Here is a 22,019-nt window from a genome sequence, read left to right as displayed (position 1 = left end):
GATTCAGTTATTGGGAGGTTTTAAACATGTTTGCAACAACCTGGATATGTGAAACTACAGTAAAGTTTATGACCTCTAAATATGGGTCAGGTATTCCTAGTGAAAACTTAGCATTTGAGTGGAAATGTGCTGTAAATGTAAAATACATGCCAAGTTTTGAAGATTTAGTGTTAAGAACGTTTGCCACATATCTGATTAATAATTTGAATCTTGATAGCGTGTTGAAATGGTAAAGTTTCAGGTATCTTCAGCTAAATGAAATATATTATCAAAATTAGTTTCACCTTTGTCTTTTTACTTTCTTCATTAGCTATCAAAAAATCTAAACTTACATTTTATAATTCTTTAGGGCAACACTAGTCTATGATTTCTATTGAAATATTTTAAACACAAAAAATAGATATTAGTATCTACAATTAATAGATTGCCAATATATTTTATACTTTTTTCATATACATTTTTCTTTCATCTCAATTCTCTTTTCTTCTTGCTGAATTTGATCCTTTAGTTTTAGATCCTTGTTGAAAGAAAGACTCTGTTGGCAGTAAACTCTTAGTATTTGTATTCTGACATATCTTCATTTTACCTTTACTCTTGAATGATAGCTGGGTGTAAAATTTTAGGCTGACAGTTTTCCTCAACTCCTTGAACATTTCTTTGGAGTTTCCTATAGTTTACAGATTCTGGTGAGAAGTTAATTCTTTGAAAATAATCCATCTGTTAATTCTGGAAACTTTTAATGACTTTCTTCATTTTCTTTGACCTTCTGTAGTTTTATTATGTCTCGTTGTATATGGTTGCTTTGTTTTGTTTCCAGTTTGTTCCTTGGTGTGAGTTTTCCATCTGGAGACTCATGACTTCAGTTTGGGAAAATTCTCACCCATTATGCCTTTGCCTTCCCACCAGTGTCTCTGTTCTCTGCTTCTGAATGTCTATTAAACATATGTGGATCCTTGCAGTTAACCACCATGTCTCCTAACCTCTCTTTCATGTTTATCTCCTCATTGCTGTTTGTTACATTCTGGGCTAGTTCCTCAGCACTCCATGACAGTTCATTATTTCTGCTGCTGTATCTGGTCTAGAGTTTATGTTTTGAGTTCTTTTTAATTTCAAGGAGCCTACTTGCATTTTCAGAACTTGCAGATTTAAAAAGTTCAACTACCTGTTGATTTTTGCCATACACAGTTCGTGCTCTTGGCTGATTCTCTTTTCCCATTGGGTTACCAGGTGTTTGGTGATCCAGCTGCCTGCTGACTTGCGTGATCTGCCACCCAGTGGTATTTCTGACTCCCCCAGAATCCCTGCTGTGCCTTCCATCAGGCCACCACATGTGTCCCCTACCCCTTGCTGGTTCTTAGTTCAGCCCCCATCCACTTGGATGCTGAAGGAGCCTCAGATACGTGAATATCTTTTTTGTTAGACCGTGGTTCTCTGCCTTCTTGACCATTCTGCGTTCAAACTAGATCAGCGTGAGTCTGCCCTGTCTCGGGGAGCCGGGCAGGAACCCCTCTGCCTTGGAACCCCCAGCATCCTGTCTCACTCACTTCATCCTTCCCTTCTGCTCACAAGGCGGTTGAAGTATATCTGAGATCATCTATGTACACCCCCAAGCCTTATTTCTCCCTTTTCCTCATTTTTATTCCTCAAAATCTCGGACGAAAGCTTCGGGCTTCTCTTTTGATTCCCTTATACCATGACCTCCTGCTCTCTCCAGCCTCGTGGCTAAGTGTTAGCAGTGTGTGATACAGACAGCCTGAAAGGTGACAGGTCTTTCTGAAATCATATACCTGTTAATCCATGTAACAGAAACAGATGACAAGGTTGCAGGGAATCTGGATGTAAGGAATTGTGCTCAACCTCAAGACTGTATTGAATTTAATATATCATATTTGATAATTTACAGACTCATTAAGATGAATACGGCTTAGTAGATATGGGTTAGTCACAAATATGGAAGTCTAGAATTTCAGGATTAAAAGGTGGTTCTTTATTTTACCTCTATACTCAAATAAATATCATTACTATAAAAAAAGACTCATTAAGATCTTACATGTTTTGTTGTATAACATCTGTATAGCCATTCAGTGTATGAAATGCTTTCCCCAATATCTCGCTTGATCGTAAACAAGGACCCTTTGAGTTTGGTGTCATCATCCTCGATCAGAGATAGAGACGGAGTCACATGATCAGGTCACTGTCCCAGATCACAGGGCTCTGAGCTAGAGAGCCAAGAGTGCAGTGGTGTCTGGACCTGCGTGCGTGCCGCAGAACCCCACTGATCCCAGGGTGACGATCATTTGGGTCGTTCCTGCCTACCAGTTTGCTGTGTGCTTGTTTATACAGAGATCTCGTGGAGTGGTTGCCAGAGAAACCAGCTTTGCTACAGTTGTCTCCCTTCCCATCTCCAGTCTTAGGCTCATTCATTCATCTGGAAGCGTTAACATATTCAGTTATACCTGCCTCTTTTGGGGGATGGGGGGGTTGGTTTCCAGGTTTCTCTGTTGCAGTAATTTGCATCCAGTACAAACAATATTAGTTCAGTTTAGAGAGTGATCAGTCATATTGCTGTCACAAATCCACTGCCTGGAAGCATATTGAACATAATGTCATTAATATCAGTTTAAGGGGAAAAAAATTTGTGGATAATATCAGTTTAAGAAAAAAAAATTTAATGTCATTTAATGTCAGTAGAAGCTGTGTGGAGACTTCCCTGGAAGTCCAGTGGTTAAGACTCTGCGCTTACAATGCAGGGAGGGTGGATTCAATCCCCGGTCAGGAAACTTAACATCCCACATGGCCAAAAAACAAATAAGAAGCTGTGTGCTGCTTCTTTAAAAGCCTGTCAGTTACAGGTAGAGGGTAGCCCAGATCGGGTCTGCTGAGCCCAGCACTTCAGACAGCAGAGCGCCTGGTTTGTGGCCAGAAGGGTCACATTGGTGACTGGGGAAATGGCAAAGCCAAATGGCTCACCTATTAGATTTTCTGAGATTTTTCTGTCTCTAACTCAGCCAGCTGATACAGCACAAGATCTGTGAGCCAGACATTCCTGTGCCAGAGAGTGGGGAGAGAAAAGAGAAGCTCTGTGTTCCTTGATGATAGAGAGGATTCCATGGATGAGGGGAAAATAGTTGGTTGATGTGGAAACAGGAGAGAACTCCATGGATCTGGGAGGTTCTGAAGAGAGAGAATCTGGGAGGTTTTGAGGAGAGAAAACCATAGACTGGGTACCAGGGAGCAGCAGAGAAGAAGAGGTTTACTGAGTTGTTTGTATTGAAGAAAAGCTTCTGTCTTTCTCCAAGACTTTAGCTACTTCTGACCTTTTACATGTTTCTTTATAACCTAAGCCTTTGTTTATTTATTAATATTCTCTTGGTGGCACTGTGAAGCTTACATGATCTTAGTTCCCAAGATTGCACCCAGGCCCTCAGCAGTGGAAGTGTGGAGTCCTAGCCATTGGTCTGCCAGGGATTTTCCTATAATCTAAGTGTTTAAATTTAATCTTACTTTATGTGGACTTTCCATGTGTTCACATAGCTTAACTATTTCTAATCCCATAACATTAATACTTATATTGTTTATCTAAACATTTGTCTGTTATTTATTGATCCTGTGAGTTGTTTCCAGTTATTTCATATTAGAAAGAATACAAACAAAATGGTATTTTTACAAAGTTTCTTTCTCTGAGTCTTGATTCCAAAATCAGAATTAACTCTGTCATTACATGATTAGTCCTCTGTGTCTTTTCTATATTGCCAGACTGTTCTTTGAAAATATTGTATTAATTTACAGTGTCACCAACCCCAGCAAACAGTGGGTTTGAGGAGCTTTTCAATGTTTTTCTCATTTTCTCAGACTAGGCATTACCACATAGCTGTTTGATTTTCTTAAGTCATGCATTGTGTCAAATGTCAGTTTGCTATTTGTATTTTTTTGTCCTAGGAATTCTATTTGCTCAGTTAGTGTCTGATTCTTTGCGACCCTATGGAGTGTAGCCCCAGCAGGCTCCTCTGTCCATGGAATTCTCCAGACAGGAGTACTGAAGTGGGTGTCTCTTCCATTCTCCAGGAGATCTTCCCGACCCAAGGATCAAACCTGGGTCTCTGCATTACAAGCAGATTCCTTACCATCTGAGCCACTCTTCTATTCCTGCGTGCTTGCCTGCTAAGTCACTTCAGTTGTGTCTGATTCTTTGTGACCCTATGGACCATAGCCCACTAGGCTCCTCTGTCCATGGGATTCTCCAGGCAAGAATACTGGCGTGGGTAGCCATTCCCTTCTCCAGGGGATCGTCCCCATCCAGGGATCGAACCCGCATCTCTTATTAAGTCTCCTGCACTGGGAGGCAGGTTCTTTACCACTAGCGCCACTTGGGAAGCCCACTCTATTCCTGTCTTGTGTCAAACAGTTTTAATTTTCTGATTATTTGAATTGTTTTCATCTCATTTATTGTCCAGCCAATAAAAATATATTGACATAATTGATTTGTCTTATAAATCCAAGTGTATTTATGGAGTCTGGAAAGGAGTCAGGTTTGAGCTATCGCAGAGTGGGCAGATGCTGCCTGGGGAGATGGATCAAAGTCTGGGAAGAAATCAGCTAGGGTGGCTGGGTGCTGGGCCGTTCCGCTGAGGCTGGGAGTGTGGGAGAGACCCTGGAGTTAACTGATGGAAAAACGGGAATGCATGATAAATGTGTAAAGTCTTATCAGGAAATGGGCTTGAAATCAAAGCTAGACGAGTATGGGGTGAAAATACAGTTTTGCGCTTGGCCTGGGAGTTTCCTGCTCTCATCTTAGGGGAACAAAGTGACTATTGGCTCCCTGTTCTTTCCCCCGGTGACAGGAGAAGTCAATGAAAATCACTTCAAGTGAGTGTACATTGAGAACAGGGGCTCAGATCAGTTCTTGCAACAATTCTGGTTTTATATTAGAGCAGTTATGCAGATAAATGCAGTGTGTGTGTGTGTGTGTGTGTGTGTATAAAACGTATCCTCTTACAAACTTACTTTTCTCTGGAGATTATCACTGGTTTATGTGGTCTTTTAATATGCATTTTCCAACTTAAATACAATTCACCCAAATATTTTCTTTTTAGTCTCCAGAAAATACAGAGGGCAAGGATGGATCCAAAGTAACTAAACAGGAGGTAAGTGTATCTTTAACACCCTGCATTTAATTGTTAACTGGAATTTCTAGTATTGTTATGATTGTCTGCATCTGAATGACTCCTCTTCTAAACTGGATTGTTGAGACTGCGTAAACCAGAGAGAAAAGTGTGGCTCTGTCACCGCCCTTGGCCTCGGTAGATTTCAGGCGCACTGAGGAGGTGTTTTCCACTTACTGTGCTGTTATGTTTCTACTTGTCAGTGCTGCTGTCTGTTAAAGCAGATACTGAGAATTCCTTCTGGGCAAAGAGTGAGATAATAGGTAAATTCATCAAGGAGAACAAAGTCCGCCTTTCACAGTAAGGAAATGAAAGACTGTTGATTTAATAAATTCTCCACTCCAGTGAGTGAACTATAAATTACCGTTTGGGTTCTGAATATTTGCCTAAAAGCAATCCTCTTCTAAAGTCAAAAACTACAAAAGATGTGTAAAATGTCAGAATTTTAAAGTTTTTATTTTTCACCAGGAAAATTCTTAGGGTTTGGGATAATTAGATAGTAAGTCAAAGAAGCTCTGTATGAAAATACAGAGAACTCCAAAAAGCTGGGAACTTGGAAGAGATACTTGCAGTTGACCTTCCATGGCAATATCATGAACTTCTAAAAGGAGAGGAGCTAGCAAAGCAGCAAATGAGATGGTAACTGTGATGACAGCCGTTCCCTTTTGCACAGAACTTTAGAATGTGTGGAAACAGTGCAGCTCTTAACCCTTGAACTTATAAACTAAAAGGGGTCATGAAAGAGACGAAAACAATATCTAGTTACATATTCTTTGATTGGGTGACTCATATTGTGTTAATAATTCAGAGGTTGTCAAGAGAGCAAAACCCCTACACGTGATTTGTAAAAGGAAGTTCGTTCTGCCGAATGGAAAATCTTCAACAGAATCTGTAAAGAAATAATTCAAAAGCAGAACAAACAGAACTGCTTATAGCCAAGTCCCCGCCATGCATTTACCCAGTTTTCGGTGTCTAGCAGAGTTTGGGAGGTAAAACTGGCAATCCAAGGTCAAGTCACTAAACAAATGGTAGAAGCAAACAAAAAAATGTTATCATACCAAAGTCCCAGTGCTTGAATTTTCTGGAAAATGGTGAAACATAATCTGTAGGACAGTTGACTAAGTGTAATACGCCTTAATGTTTTTAGGTTTGGGCACAAATGCATTTGGGTTTCTCCTTGGGGACTGCTATTTAAATTGATCTGTCAGAAAACCTAGAAACCATTATGTACAGCAGATCATGGATAGTGAAAACAACTTTTCCGCCCTTTCAACACTAAAAGTCAGCAAGCTGATTAGGATATATGAAAAACATTTTTGCTCATACAACTGTCTTATGCATATTCTTTTAGCCTCAGAATTTTTATTACTTTTTTTTTACATTATTATTTTTAATATTTTATATGATTGCATGTATTATCTTACTGCTATCAGAAATCTTTCCTAAAAAAGACTCTTCCTATCATTTAAATCAAGACCAGAGTAAAACTTATGATTTGTCTTCAGGACACCAACACAGTTGTTTAAGAAGTGAAAAGGTTGGTTAATTAGAAGTGCTTTGGGATAAGAACTGTTTGATCATATATTGATTTTCTCTGCTGAATTGATGGGATCTTCTAGTTATGTCACTGAGTGTGCCCAGCCTAGTCTACAGTCAATAAATATTAGTTACAAAGGAGGATCCCCTTTTGAAAATCTCCTCTGAGGTATTTGAAGGGCACAGTGCAGAGTATAGTATCTGGACAATAAATGACCAAAGTGATAGGCTACAGTCATTTTACACTGGGCAGATTCCTAAGCCCTTTCACCTCCATTATTTGAGCTGACCCTTAATTTAACCCTGGAACGACGGGAGAGAGCCCTTCAGGATTTCCGTAGAAACATTTGGCCATGCCCAGAGCTGACTCATTGGAAAAGACCCTGATGCTGGGGGAGGTTGAGGGCAGGTGGGGAAGGGGGCGGCAGAGGATGAGATGGCTGAATGGCATCACTGACTCAGTGGACATGAGTTTGAGCAGACTCTGGGAGATGGTGAAGAATAGGGAAGCTTGATATGCTGGAGTCCAGGGGGATGCGGAGAGTCAGACACGACTGACTTAATGACTGAACAACAGTAACAGCATTTCAACCAAAGCAACCAAAAGACGTGTGGGGCACTTGAATGCAGCAGGCTGTGCAGATTGTGTAGTGAACAAAGGAGCAAGTCTCTGCCTTCATGGAGCTTCCACTGTAGGAGGGCAAAAGATAAGAGTAAATGATCAGAAATCTGCTATGAAGAAAAAGAAAGCAATCAGAGGAAGTAATTTATGTCAGAGAAGAACTGTTTTGGTCAACAGAGGCACCAATTATTATCCCCATTGAACAAGAGTGAAAAAGGTTCTCAGAGAAATAACATAGTCACATGTCACATGTCACACCTTGTCAGTTGCAGCACCAGGAAAGATGTCTGAGTCTTTTGACTCAAAATCCCTGTCCTTAGCCCCTTGGGGTCATCATAAATCTGGTCATGGGACTTCGTGGTGTTACAGGGGTTAAGACTCTGCACTCCCAGTGCAGGGGGCCCGGGTTCAGTCCCTGGTCAGGAAGCTATAAGATCCCGCATGCCACACGTCTCGGCCAAAAAAACAAAACAAAAGAATCTGGTCACCCAGTGCCTTTTCTCTATCTTCTCCATCCTCCAGTCAAGACCCTGATACGCATCCTGCTCCACTTTGCAGTTCTGCAAAGAAGGGAAATTCTACCTAGCTCTTCCATTTGTTTTTGAAAGTTAAAAGCAACTTGACTTGTAGGCTTTGCTTGGAACTGCATGGTGAAGAACAGAAGCATTAAGAAATCGCATAAAAGTAAATATACTTCTGAATTCCACTGGAATGGCCCATATGTTTTAAGCAATATTCAGCTAAGTCCAGGGATCCGGTGATTCTACTTGTCTCTAGCTCTCCCAGGGAATTCTGTCATATTGAGATCAGACTTCCGTGTTGCTTTTGCAACCAGGACATTAAAGACTCCATATCCTTCATAGTAGCCCTCACTGTAATTTTGTCCAGCCTAAGAAGTTTATCAGGTAATCAATAAATACTCAGTGAATAATTCCATTTAGTCCAGCACCTGTGGACCACAGTAACAAACACTCACACTGTTTCTATAACTCTTAGCGACCCATCATTCTCAAAGCCTTCCAATTTTTCCCCCGAGAACTGCTCTTTTGGCCACTTTTCCTGCGAATTCACAATCAACAAATGGAGAGACATTCTTTTTTTTTTTTTAATTGACGTATCGTTGATTTACAATATTGTGTTTTAGGCACATAAAATGACTTGGTGATACACACACACACATATATATATACATCTATATTCTTTTTTAAAGTTCTTTTCCACTATAAGTTATTACAAGATATTGAATATAGTTCCCTGTGCTATACAGTAAACCCTTGTTTATTGAGAAAAATTCTTTTTTTTTTCTTAATAGTAGTTTTGCCCCACAGTCTGAGTCTCAAATGAATACTTCAAATTCCAGTGTTTGAAAGAGGGAAGAAGAGCAGCCTGGTCTATTTTGTATCCAGTAAATAGAATCCAGTCATTTGTGAAATGTGATGAAACTCTCCAGGAAGATATACACACCTGGTGCAGAGTCAGTACTACTGACTGTGAGCGAAAGTTTGTTTCGGCCTCCCCTCTCTGCAGTGAGAAAGAGCATGTCTTAGAATGGTTTAAGAGAAGAATACTTAAGAGAAGTTGTTGTTTTTCTCCCTAACATAGAAGAGCTGGTAAGTTTTAGGTAGGACGTCATAAAATCATTTTACTGTAGAATATATGCGTTTTAGAGATGGCACCATTTAGATTGCCTGGTAAAGGCAGACTTTGTTTTGCATGCATTTTGTAGGCTTTTTATTTTGAAACTCTTACACTGGACCTGAATTATGAAAAGGTAGTGAGTCATTTGGATCGGAGCAGCTGGCAGGCCAGTGCTCTGTTGGAATGTCTCTGGAAATCCCGGGATGGGGGTGGGGGTAGGGGTGTGACATCACTCTGCCTCTTCAGTCTTCCCCTCTTGCCTGGAGAGGGAGGGAGCAGAGAACCGTCGAGTTGGGGAATTTTTCACAAGATCTGGCTTCCCTTCAATGAGCTGTTACTCGGGACAGCTCGTTGGTTGATAGGGAGCCAGTTGTAAATGATGGTTAAGCTGTTGGCTCCTTTGCAGGCTCTAGACCGGATCCTAAGTAACTAGTGGCCTTGGCACCGCTCCCTGCGAGTTCACTCTTGCTGTGCGTGTCTGGTGCTCACCCAGTCCAGTCACCTCCATGTTTGCTGAGGTCCCCCGCCAGGCATCAGAGCTACAGAAGTGCAAGATAAGATGTTTCTGTGCAAGAGAAGATGGTTCCATGCAGAAGGGGTACAGACAAGGGGCGGGAGGGAAGACCCACATTGTGTGTAGAACTGTGCATCCCCCGACCCTGTGCAGTGACGTGTCTGCACAGTCTCCTGACTCAACACTTTTGCCCGCCCGCCTGAAGTCCAGCTCTGAGCTGTGCGCATGAACTTTAACGAAGGGTTAAAGTTATTCCTGGAGGCTCTGGCCCTTCATTTCCTTCTGTAGTTTAAAGAAAGACGGCTTTAGCTTCCTCTGGCTATTTTCAGCAAGAAAATTCTTCGATGTGGAGATGGCAAGAAATGCCCCAAGGCCCTTTGGCCTTGACCAGCTCATCCAGACTGACTTGAGAATTCCATGATTCCTTGGAATTGTGACCCAGGTTCCTGCTGACCATTTGGCTGACCCTCAAAAAGATTATTTGAGACCTTTAAGCTGTTGTCATGAGGCAGCATCCACATAAGGCAGCAAATTAGAGACAAGCTTGAGTTCTTTTTTTATTTTCTTTCATGAGTATTCTTGCATATCCATTATATATTAGGTGGCACTGTTCTAATAGAAATAGAGCTGTGAACAAAAGAGAATGGGTGGAGTATCTGCTCCTGGAACACTTTTAAACAAAGGAAGTTGAAAAAGTGAAATCCCCTTGAGGTCCGACTTTGGCTGGTGAGGAGTAGAGTACCAGTTGTATGTGTTTTTCTGAAATACGTAGAGCATTTCCGCTCTTAGAAATTTTCTTTACCATCTCCTTTGCTGTGAACTTGTACCATCCTTGAGGAAGAAGATTTCCTTGAGAATTTCTAATCTCAACTGGTTCTGTAAATTTGTAAACTTGCAAATGAAAAGAGCTTTTTACTCTTTAAATCTTTCAGCCATGTGCATTTCATAGATCAATCATTGTGTTTATTACAGGTGAAAGGAAGCTGTGGTTGTTAACTGCCTAAGATTTGTAGTCATTCTCTTTTCTAACATAGTAACCAGGGAGAAGACTCCTGCTATTTCAGTTTCTGCACAATTATATAAGTCTCTTTTTGTATAAATTTATAAGCTTCGGTTCCGTTTGTAAGAAATGCACGTCAGACTGGACTGGTTCTGAAATAGCGCCTCAGTGCTCCTGCTGCCCATTTTATAATAGAAGTAGATGATGGTTTGGGTCGGAGCCTAAATGCATCTTCCTTGCCTTGCCCACGGCACCCTTCACTGTGAGAGGCCATTTCTTTGAACAGTGCACCTGCACCTCTTTACAAACACTTTTTCTGGAATGTTCCAGTGCTCAGGGTACTTGGGGTTATGTTTCACTGTGCTCACCATGGGTGGAGGTGGGGGGTTAATGGGAATCATGCGTTCTATTCTTTCAACAAAGTAAGACAGTAAGAATGAATTTTTTAAAAATTAGCTTGATTGTGCATAATCACGAAAAATTATGTTTTGTGTTTCTTTTCCTTTTGTAGCCCACCAGACGGTCTGCCAGGTTGTCAGCGGTGAGTACTTTGGGCCCCACTGTTGTTAGCTCTTACGAACACACACTCCTGTCCACGGCAGCAGAATGAAGACTAAGGTGGTGTTTCTCTTGAGCTTTGTTTAATTTCCTTTTTGGAAATTGCCTGGGTCAGAATTTCGAGCAGGTTGGACAAGTGTTGCCAAGCAATTCACTTGATCAGATACACTGGTGAAGAACAGTGGCCAGCCCAGTGAGCAAGCATATGAAGCCCAGGGAGTTGTTTGCCATGGCTGGAGCCGTGCAATGAAGAGTGACGTTATTAGCAAAGCCCTCATCTCCTATCCTACACCTGATGTACCAAAGGAGACAAGAAGTCTTGATTCTCTCTCCACGAGAAAAGAGAAAGTCCATACCGTAGTCAGAATGTTCTGAAAGGCGTCTGAATCCATAGGCTGTAGCCTCACTTCAGAACTAGACAATCTTTAAAAGAGGAACCATTTCCACTCTGCCACCTGGGGTCTCCCTCTCCGGGCCAAGAGGCGTGGGTTAAGATCATTGAAGCTGGGATGGGCAGTGATCAAGCCTTGACAAGACTGTGCCCCAGCCCTCCTCACCCCGCTGTGCTCCTCCCGCCCACCCTGCTCATGTGCCCGGCCTCCTCCTCCCGAGACCGGTCAGCCCAGCTCTCTGGAGGGGGACTTGTGCTGCCCAATGAGATGTAGTGGGGAAGGCACTGACCTCTTGGCTAACAGCCCGTACTAGATGGTACTGGGACCTTCAGGGAAGCCTGGCTTTCTTCCTCAACCCACACCTGTGCCTGGCACAATGCAGGGAATCCAAGCTGTGAAATGGATATTGCAAACTTTTCACAAATTAAAAAAATACATATCAGTTCCTGGCTTTTCTTCTCAATATAGTTTTGCTGAACTTGTTTCACAAATTTAAAAGGAAAGAAATAGGTACTGGAACCATTCTCAAGTTTGGAAGTATAGCCAGGTTTAGGTTGGGTTGAGCCAGTGTTCCACACGTGTGCATGCTAAGTCACTTCTGGCGTGTCTGACTCTTTGCAACCCCGTGGACTGCAGCCCACCAGACTCCTCTGTCCATGGGGTGCTCCAGGCAAGAATACTGGAGTGGGTTGCCGTTTCTCCTCCAGGGGATCTTCCTGACCCAGGGATCATGTCTCCTGTGTCTCCTGCATTGGCAGGCAGGTTCTTTACCAGTAGAGCCACATGAGTCCCAACCTAAGAAGCAACATCAGAGTCACCTGGAAGGTTAAGACCTGGGAGGTGCGTTTGTATGCATACGTAGTTAATCCAGATTCTGCTACAGTACCAATACAATACACCAACACAAAAGGTTATGCTTGTCCAGTGGTGTAATTTTCACTATGGTTGAAACATTATGTCTTAACTCTTTTTGATGTCACTGTAGTTTATGCTGAAAGCCATTGTATTGCATGGATATCTAGCCCATCAAGGGGAGTAGACGTTTAAGTCAAAAACTGAAATATAAAACAAGGCCTTTCCTGAGCACCAGGGTCCAGCAATATAATACCTTCCACTGACATCACGGCCTCAGTGCTGACGCAGAACCTCGGAAGCCAGTGGGATTACAGACTACAAAAACATCACCATTTCCTGTCCCATTAAAACACTAATACTGAGTTTAGGGGGAAAAGGTCCATCTTGCTGTAAATTGAGAAAACACGGACATGTCAGTACAATGTATCGAAGCCTGAAGTAAAATGTTTTATATCCTGAAAATTTAGGAGCTATGCAAGCTGATATATTTGGGGAGCAAATTTATGGTGGTCAGAAGATTAAGGAAAATAGCCCCTGCTTTTCAAGCTCACTTTCCTTTTCTTATTTGAGAGGCTATGTCCAACGACCAGTCTTCCAGAATTGAACTGATGATAATTTCAGTTTATGACCTTGATGGAAAGGGCCGGATTCGGTATGAACCTGAACACGTGGCATCGCTGGGGAGGAATACGTGTTTTTCTCCGTGGGGGGTGGGGGTGGGGTGGCGGAGGAGGTACTCTGGCAGTATTTTCTACTTAAAAACCATGCTCCCTGGTGCCAGGAGAGAGATATAATTTTTTCCTAGCTCAATGAGAGAACTATTTGCCCTACGATAGCTTTAGAAAAACCACAGGTTTAAATTCCTCCCGCCCCCGTGTCTCCTTGTACCCATCTCAGGCCCTTAGGAAGCAGCCGGGCTGAAGCCTTGTGTGGAGGGGCGTGGGGCCACTCCTGCTCCCAGGAGTGGGGAGAAACACATAAGGCAAGAAAAAAAATCGCCTGGTGGGCCCTTTGGCTTATTAGCCCTAAAGATCTTGAACTTTGGGAGCTAACTGTATACATTGTGGGCTTCCCAGGTGGCGCTAGTGGTAAAGAACCCGCCTGCCAGTGCAGGAGATATTAGAGACACAGGTTCGATCCCTGGGTCGGGAAAGATCCCCTGGAGGAGGGCAAAGAAACCCACTCCAGTATCCTGGCCTGGAGAATTCCACGGACAGAGGAGCCTGGCGGGCTACAGTCCACAGGGTTGCAAAGAGTCGGACACGGCTGAAGTGACTGAACGCGCACACACGCAGTAAACTTGCATCATTATAATTGTGTTCCTGATAACAGACTCTAGGGAGCCCAGGGTCTGGGTGGCCAGGAGATTCCGTTCACCTTGAACTGGCCTTGGAAGAGAAAAGTAGGAAGAAGCTCAAGCTCAGACAGGCATTTGAAACCCACATCAGAGGTGGGAGAATTTGGAACTGGTTTTGGAATACTTCATGGGCAGCTCTCTTCATTTCCAGATGGGCCTTGCCTGTGATGGTGCTAGGATTTCTAGACTGTTTGGAAGGCCAGTGTGAACCAAATCCACAGCATCATTTGGCTGAGGGCCTGAGTCGTTCCTCTTGCTGCATTGCTGTGATAAAGGGAAATAAAGAGACATCAGACAGAAGCTTAAATGTGTTCCCAGAGAGTTGTTCTGGCCCAGGGAATAGTGAATTGACTTTGAGATCTCACCTGTCGTTGACCTGAGAACCCAGGATGAAAATAGTCATGAAATGGGGAGGTCTTTTTGCTGGTGCTGAAAAGAGGACGACATTTTTTTCTTTTGAAATGAACGTCATAGTCCAAATGGACTGTTGTCTTTGGCAGTCTTGTTGCTGTTTCCTTTGGTGCTGAGGGTTGTCTTTTTCAGTATTTGTATAACTTCATTTATCTTTGCAGAAACCTGCTCCCCCCAAACCTGAACCTAAACCAAGAAAAACATCTGCTAAGGTAAGAGGTGCTCCCTCCCCCGCTTTGGCTTTTTCAACAGTGAATAAATTATAATTCCATGTCCCAGAGTCATCCAAGGAAAGATCACATTTAATGATTCAGGCTCAGTGCCTGGACTAGAAAACCCACCCGAGCTGGAGACAGGCTTTCTCAAAAAAGCAGAGAGCACAGTTTTTACACTTTACTGGGAGTGTGTTTTCCATTTGGTCCATTCAGCAAAGGAAGTCAGAGCATATGGTGCTCTGAGAAGCCTCATGTCCAAGGTGGAGTTTGGTCGCTGCCTCATGAAACACACAGTTCAGATGGTTCTCCAGAGCAGTGAGCCTGGGCCTGCTGCCAACAGCTGGTGGAGGACTTGTGAGGGGCTTCTGGCTTCCTAGAACTGGTCTTAGGAGGCCAGTCTGCTGAGTGTTAATTAGTCAATACTACCAAATAATTAAGGCTTCCTTGGTAGGTCAGATGGTAGAGAGTCTGCCTGCAATGCAGGTAAGTAAGTGTAAGTGAAAGGTGCGCAGTCGTGTCTGACTCTATGTGACCCCGTGGACTGTACAGTCCATGGAGTTCTCCAGGCCAGGATACTGGAGTGGGTAGCCTTTCCCTTCTCCAGGGGATCTTCCCAACCCAGGAATCGAACCCAGGTCTCCCGCATTGCAGGCGGATTCTTTACCAGCTGAGCCACAAGGGAAGCAGGAGACCTGGGTTTGATCCCTGGGTCAGGAAGCTCCCCTGGAGAAGGGAAAGGCCACCCGCTCCAGTATTCTTGCCTGGGGAATCACATGGACAGAGGAGCCGGGCAGGCAACATCCCACCGGGTCGCAGAGTCGGACACGACTGAGCGACTAACACACACAGTAATCATATTAACACACAGCAGATTAATGCCAGCAAACAGTTATATGGCCCTTGTCCTATGTGTGTGTGTGTCAGTGGCTTCAGTCATGTCCAACTCTTTGTGACCCTGTGAATTGTAGCCCACCAGACTCCTTTGTCCATGGGATTCTCCAGGCAAGAGTACTGGAGTGGGTGGCCATTTCCTTCCCCCAGGGATCCTTCTGACCCAGGGATCGAAGCCACGTTCTGCTCCAGCTCCTGCATTGCAGGCGGATTCTTTACCCCCTGAGCCACCTGGGAAGCCTCTTGTCCTATGCCAGACCCTCATCCTATGCACGGGCTTCCCTGGTAGCTCAGCGGGTAAGAATCCGCCTGCAATGCAGGAGGCCTGGGTTTGATCCCTGGGATGGGAGGATCCCCTGGAGAAGGGAAAGGCTACCCACTCCAGTATTCTGGCCTGGAGAATTCCATGGATTGTGTGGTCTCGGGTCACAAAGTCAGACACGACTGAGCGCCTTTCACTTTCATCCTATGCATAAGACACTCACATCAGTCCTACTAAGGTAGGGACACATATTCTGTTTGGCAGATGAGGAAAGTGCAGTGCAGAATTATCGGGGGTAGGAAGTTTACCCCCAAACGGCTTTTCTTTACTCTGCCCTTCAGAGCGTCATCCCTTGTTGTGTGTGCATTATTGGAAATGATGTGTATTGAGGTGTGAAAAGGCGATTGTGAAGCGGAACTCATTTCTGTGGCTTTGGTCTTTTTTGAAGGGGGGGGGTCACACCTCACTGCCTGTGGGATCTGAAATCTTAGTTCCCAAACCAGGGATGGAACCTGGGCCCCCTGCTTTGGGAGCGCATTAGAGTCTTAACTGTTGGACACCAGGGCAGTCCCGGCTTGGTCTTAAAATAGGAGTTTTTCTTCCTCTGGGCCTGCCTTCTCCAGGGCTCTCCCAGCTTGTAGCCCCAAGTCCTCACGTGCAGGGTTTCTCTCGCTGGGTCTGCCCTGACTTCACTGTCCCCCTGCAGCTGCTCTCCCCACGGCAGGACCGCTTCTCACTGTATCAAGAGAGGATGCTCACCAGACACACACTTGAGAAGTCAGAGTCCAGTGGATTTCCTAAGTTGCCTGTTCCATTTCCACGGGAGCCTCCGAGTAACCCACTCACAGCTCAGCGGAACCGGGTTCCCGTTTTTCCCTGAGAGCCACCCCGTCACCCCTGTGTTTGGATGGAGGCTGGCTGAGTTTCCACCACCTCCCACTCTGTCTCACACACTCTGTCTCCCTGTGCTTTGACCCTCTGTTAGAAAGAACCAGCAACAAAGGTTAGCAAAGGTGTTAAAGGGAAGAAGGAGGAGAAGCAGGAAGCTGGGAAGGAAGGTACTGCAGCACCGGCTGAAAATGGTGACACTCAAGCTGAAGAGGTACTTTCCCCAACACCTCCCGCCGATTGAATCAGTGTCTTGAAAGCAATTGCTGGATCCTTCAGCCGGCGACCGCACATTCATAATGTGTCTCTTTATTGCCCGTAATGTGATTGCAGATCCACATCTCTCGCTCAACTGTTAATGTCTCAGCCTCCAGAGGTACCCCACCCAGCACACTGTCAGTAAAGGGGCAGATTGAAACAGTGAGAGTTAAGGGTACAGTAGACAATTCTGCACGTTTGCAGTGACTAGCATCAGATAGTAGTGTGGTGGTGTTCTTTTTCTTTAATCATGAACTGCGGGAGCCCCGCAGGCAAAGCTTCTGTGGTCGTTTGCAAAGCAGAAAGCAACAAATGCAGCCAAGTGTTCGTGTCATATATCCCTGCCCTGTCTGTTTTTACACCCAGAGTTGACTCGGTTTTGTAGTAGAGCCGCTAAAAACAGATGTTCCAAACTGTGCGTGTTGCTCGGGTGGAGTCTTCTTTGGCTTATGGTAGTTTTAATAGTAACTGTCTTTTTTGTCTTCCTTTCTTTTTCCACAGGCACAGAAAACTGAATCTGTAGCTAACGAGGGAGAATGAATGGTCATGAAAATTGGGGTTGATTTTATGTACCTCTTGGGACAACTTTTAAAAGCTATTTTTACCGAGTATTTTGTAAATGCTAATTTTTTAGGACTCTACTAGTTGGCATACAAAAATATATAAGGATGGACATTTTACCTTCTCATAGTCGTGCTTTTTGGAAATTTCCATCATCCTTGAGTAAAATAAATACCGGTTTAATATTGGAAGCTGTCTGTAAAATTGATTCAGCATTCCGTGCACTTGCTTTAAAAATTTAGTCCTGTGCATACTGTGGTGCTTTTACTGTGCGTATTTGGATTTTTTCATGCCGTTTTTCTAGAGCAATAATCAGTGGTGCTTTTGTACCTAGGTTTTATGTGATTTTAATGAAACATGGATAGTTGTGGCCACCTGCTGATTATTTGTGGTTTAAAATAAAAGGTTTTCCTGCCTGCAAACTACCTGCCTCTTATAGTGTCTTTGCTAAATTTAGGCAGTGTTTCATTTTCTTGTTGCAGAAGATGGAAAGAATTTGTACAGTCTGTCCCATGATGGTCCCTCTAATAATTCATATAGGGTTGTTTCTTAATTTTCTGGCCATTAAAAATGTTATTTTAATAGAATCATCTATGAGTGCCAGTGTAGAATTATTTCTAATATCCTTTATACCAGAAGTGGCCAGCAATAGTCACCATATAATAAAACTTAATGCAACATTATTTTGTTGAAATCCCTATAAGTCGCTTTAGTCGTGTCCGGCTCTGTGACCCTGTGGACAGTAGCCCACCAGGCTCCTCTGTCCATGGGATTCTCCAGGCAAGAACACTGGAGTGGGTTGTCGTTTTCTGCTCCAGGGGGTCTTCCTAACCCAGGAATGGAACCCACATCACTTACATATCCTGCATTGGCAGGCAGGTTCTTTATGACGAGTGCCACTTGGGAAGCCAATAGTAAGTTACATTCATATTAAAATGCTTTCCCATTCGTTGAGAATTTCACAGTTTCTAATGCTCTTTACCCAACTGGCCACATTTGGAAAAGGAGTTGGCCTAGATGTCACTAGAGCACTCTCTAGGCTAAGAAGTAGGAGAGTATGTGACTGACTTCACGCCCTCAGGAAAGAGAACAATCCGGACATGAACCTGATCTTTTGAATAGCATCCACCTTAGTCTGTTTGAGCTGCTGTAAAAAAATAACCACCAACTGGGTGGCTTATAAACAGCAGAAATTTCTTTCTCACAGTTCTGGAGGCTGGAAGTCTGCGATCAAGGGCCAGCAGGATCGAGCGAGGCACCCCTCAGATCTGAGACTGCTCACTGTGTCCACACATGGGGGAAGGGGCTGGGGGTGTCTCTTTTATAAGCACTGATGCCATTCATGGGGCCTCCAGGCTCATGACTTAAGCTCTTCCCAGAGGCCTCACCTCCTACTACCATCATCTTTGGGAGTTAGAATTTCAACATAGGAACTTTGGGAGGACACAAACATTCAAGCCATAGCAGTGTCTTTCTGTTTCTGGAAGGACAGAGGAGCGGAAGAGCTGTTTTCTAAATGCAAATTTGTTTGTTTGCATTCCTGAGAAGTTGGGTAACTGCATGAACACCCCAAGAAAAGCTGAAATCTGCGGATTCCTCTTGGATGAAAAACTGGAGAATAGTTATTGCCTGTGCTGCTCTGAGGCTTTTGCACAAAGGCTGTTGTTCCTAGGGCCTTCCATGCTTTTCGCTAATCAACTAAAACAAGCTCCCTCCTCCGAGGTATAATTTCAGGACTCAGAATTTACACCTGTGTCATTGTCCCAAGTTTGGCATTAATCTGCAGATAGGAACCGTATTATATAGAGGATAATCTCATGTATAGTTTCTTATTATGAAATGTACCTTGACTGATGAGTGTTGGATATGCCAAGAACTTTTATCCCAAAGGAAAATAGCTGGTATCCTATGACCACTTGACAAAAATATTTTCATCATGCAGTTAATGTACAGTTGAAGTACATTTCTGGCTAGCTTCCAGTTCCGAAGTGAAGTATAAACTTCATAAGTTTACATTTAATTTCTAAAGTGCTGCTGGTGATCTTTTTAAAAAAAAAAAATTACAAAGATATATAAAGTCAAACTCCTCCTTTTTCCCCTTCGTATCCCCCAGAGATAATCACTGTCCATCATTTTCTCTGTTTTACTGTGTGTATATGTGCATATATAAGCACTTGCATGCACGTGTACATATGTGCATATAATTTTAAAAGAAGGAATCATACTGTGCATTCTATTTTGAATTTAATTCAACCAATAGGATATAAAGATTATCTCTAACAGTGCAGCATCGCCAGTAGTACCGCTGTAATCATTCTTGTACACAGAAAGTTTTGCCTACTTAACATATTTCAACTCAAATAATTTCCTAGAAGTGGAATGTCTGAATCAAAGGGAATGTACATTCAATGTTCTCACTGTTGCCGAAAAAGTGGTCCCTATCCACTTCCATCAACAGCATATAAATGCCATTTCTTCCTGCGTTTGTCAGCACCCTTATTTTGGTTAGTCTCATAAGTGAAAAATATGCTGTACTATTTTAATTTTTAAATTTGTTACTAGTAAAACTGAGCTTTTCCTATGTTTAACGTTACTTTAATTTCTCTACGAATTGTGATATTTTTCTCTTGGGGGATCAGTGTGTTTTAAATCCTTATTTGCCATGGCCACTGCCGTCATTACTTTTAATTCAGACACAAAGGGGTTCTGTAGGCCGTTGGTATACGTCTCTTAAAGTTTTGGGTATTATTACTAGCACAAAGGAATACTGCAGAGCCGATAGCTACCAAAATAACATACAGGAAGCCCGCATTGCTTCTCAAGAACTTGAAGACCTAAGGATAAGCCAAGGGTATGAGTGCGCTGCCTGCAAATGCAGTGAAGGTTTGGGAATCCCATCCACTGCCACATTGCTTACCCCTTCAGTGAACGTACACAAGTTAGAAAAACAGGCGTCCTCCAAAATGCTTGTTTGTGTTCTGCTGTGCTGTACTCAGTTCTGCCCAACTCTTTGCGACCCCATGGGCCCTCACCAGGCTCCCCTGTCCTTGGGATTTCCCAGGAAGCAATACTGGAGTGGGTCACCAATTTCTACTCCAGGGAAAACGGCAACCTATTTTCCCAGGCAAGAATACTGGAGTGGGTTGCCATTTCCTGATCTAGGTATCGAACCTGTGTCTCTTGCATCTCCTGCATTGGCAGGCAGATTCTTTACCAGTGAACCACCTGGAAAGCCCACTTGTCTGCCTAACCTGCTGGAAAATCATAACTCTGGATGTAGGGTGACTTTGAGTCAAATCGCATGGCCTTGTGGTTGAGCAGTGCGCTGCTTGTCCAGTCGTAAGGGGTAGTCCTAAAATTCTCCCTGAGGCCGGCCCATGGATTGTGGTGGAATAAGAGTGGGCTTTGAGAAGCAAGTGGCTCTGTAATTCTCATTTTTATGTTCTGTGGAAAGATCGTGTGAACTGAAAAGTCAAGATTCATCAGATACATCAGCCCAACAGTAGGTGAACTGTTTTATAACATCTTGGGTGGATGTTAAAATGATTAAGGATTTTGAAACAGGTTTATGAAATGAAAGTTTTTTTCCCTGTCATCAAATTTTAGGAGATGTTTTTCTCAGCTAGAGGTACAAGTGCTGTCCTTCAGGTTTCCAATCCCAGCAGATGTAAGGAGGCATCTCAATTTTTAGCTGTCACCTATGCTAATATATCTCTTTGAATGCCTCTCTCTTAATTGTGAGCTCTGAACTTTTATTATTTTCTATTATTTTATCCAGAGCACATGTATAAAATATCTTGCAGTAATTATAATGATTAAGATAATAATTATAAGTAGCCATAATTTATTTACTACTCTGTAATAAGCACTTCTCATAAATTAATTTGGGAGAAAATTTGTGAATTCTTTAAATATATTATTATGATGCTCCTATGCCTCAGTGAAAATGAGCCTTTTTTTCCAATGCCAAGTCGAGGTTCAGGCTCTTTTAAAACTGCAAAGGGAATTTGGGATTATACATCTCTCCCTTGTATGAGAAGAGAAAGTGAAAGCTGGTTTTAGGATTATATTTATGAGTAAGCTTCATGACCTTGATGAGGCAACGGTTTCTTAAGTATGAGATTCTAAGCACAGCAACCAAATAAAACTAGATAAATTGGACATCAAAATTTAAAACTTCAAGAAAGGTACAGTTCACAGAATGGGTGAAAATTTTTACAAATAATTTATCCGATAAGGACTTAGTATCCAAAACATGTAATAAAATTTTAAAACCCAACAATAAACAATTTTAAAATTTTAAATGGGCAAAGGATTTGAATAGACACATCTCCAGCAATATGTATCAATAGCCAATATTTAAATAAAGAGATGCTCAAAATTATTAGGGAAATGCAAGTCAAACTCATAAGGAGACAATACTTTACAATCACTAGGATAACTTTTAAAAAATTGAAAATAAGTGTTGGAGAGCACCTGGTGAAATTGAAGCCTTCATTTGTTGCTGGTGGGAATGTAAAATGGTGCAGCATTTTTGGAGAACAGTTTTGGAAGCTCCTTGGAAAATGAAAGAGTTACCAAATGACCCAGGAGTTCTACCCCTACGTATATATACCCAAGAAAATTGAAAATATATTCACTCAAAAACTGGTGCATGATATTTTATAGCAGTATTTTTTATTTTCCCAAAGTGGAAGCAATGTAGATGTCCATTCATTGATGAATGAATGAACAAAATGTGTGTCACAGTGGAATATTATTCAACCATATAAAAGGATGAGGTACCGATACATACTCTCACAAGGATTAACCTTGAAAACATCATGCTCAGTGAAAGAAGGCTGTCACAGAAAACAATTATATGATTTCATGCATGCAAAATGTCCAAAACTGACAAAT

The 22,019-nt window shown here is 42.8% G+C and overlaps 1 protein-coding gene across 11 annotated transcripts in view; it reads left to right on the top strand.

Moving 5' to 3' along the window:
- The window catches only part of HMGN3 (high mobility group nucleosomal binding domain 3), a 33,730-nt gene extending 15,927 nt beyond the window's left edge, over window positions 1-17,803 (top strand). For 3 of the 11 annotated variants that reach the window (XM_020899173.2, XM_070449820.1, XM_070449823.1), the window contains exons 2-6: window positions 5,094-5,144; window positions 10,984-11,013; window positions 14,207-14,257; window positions 16,399-16,515; window positions 16,635-17,054. In XM_020899173.2, coding sequence (XP_020754832.2) covers window positions 5,094-5,144; window positions 10,984-11,013; window positions 14,207-14,257; window positions 16,399-16,515; window positions 16,635-16,766 — 381 coding nt within the window. In that variant the 3' untranslated portion in view covers window positions 16,767-17,054. The other 8 variants (XM_070449819.1, XM_070449821.1, XM_020899188.2 and 5 more) reach the window with 8 other exon arrangements.
- The last annotated feature ends 4,216 nt before the right edge of the window (window positions 17,804-22,019 follow it).

This window comes from Odocoileus virginianus, chromosome 19 (assembly GCF_023699985.2).
Source record: "Odocoileus virginianus isolate 20LAN1187 ecotype Illinois chromosome 19, Ovbor_1.2, whole genome shotgun sequence".
NCBI classification, from domain to species: domain Eukaryota; kingdom Metazoa; phylum Chordata; class Mammalia; order Artiodactyla; family Cervidae; genus Odocoileus; species Odocoileus virginianus.
The sequence above is the reverse complement of the archived record's forward strand: the minus strand, read 5'-3'. Positions and strand labels throughout refer to the sequence as shown.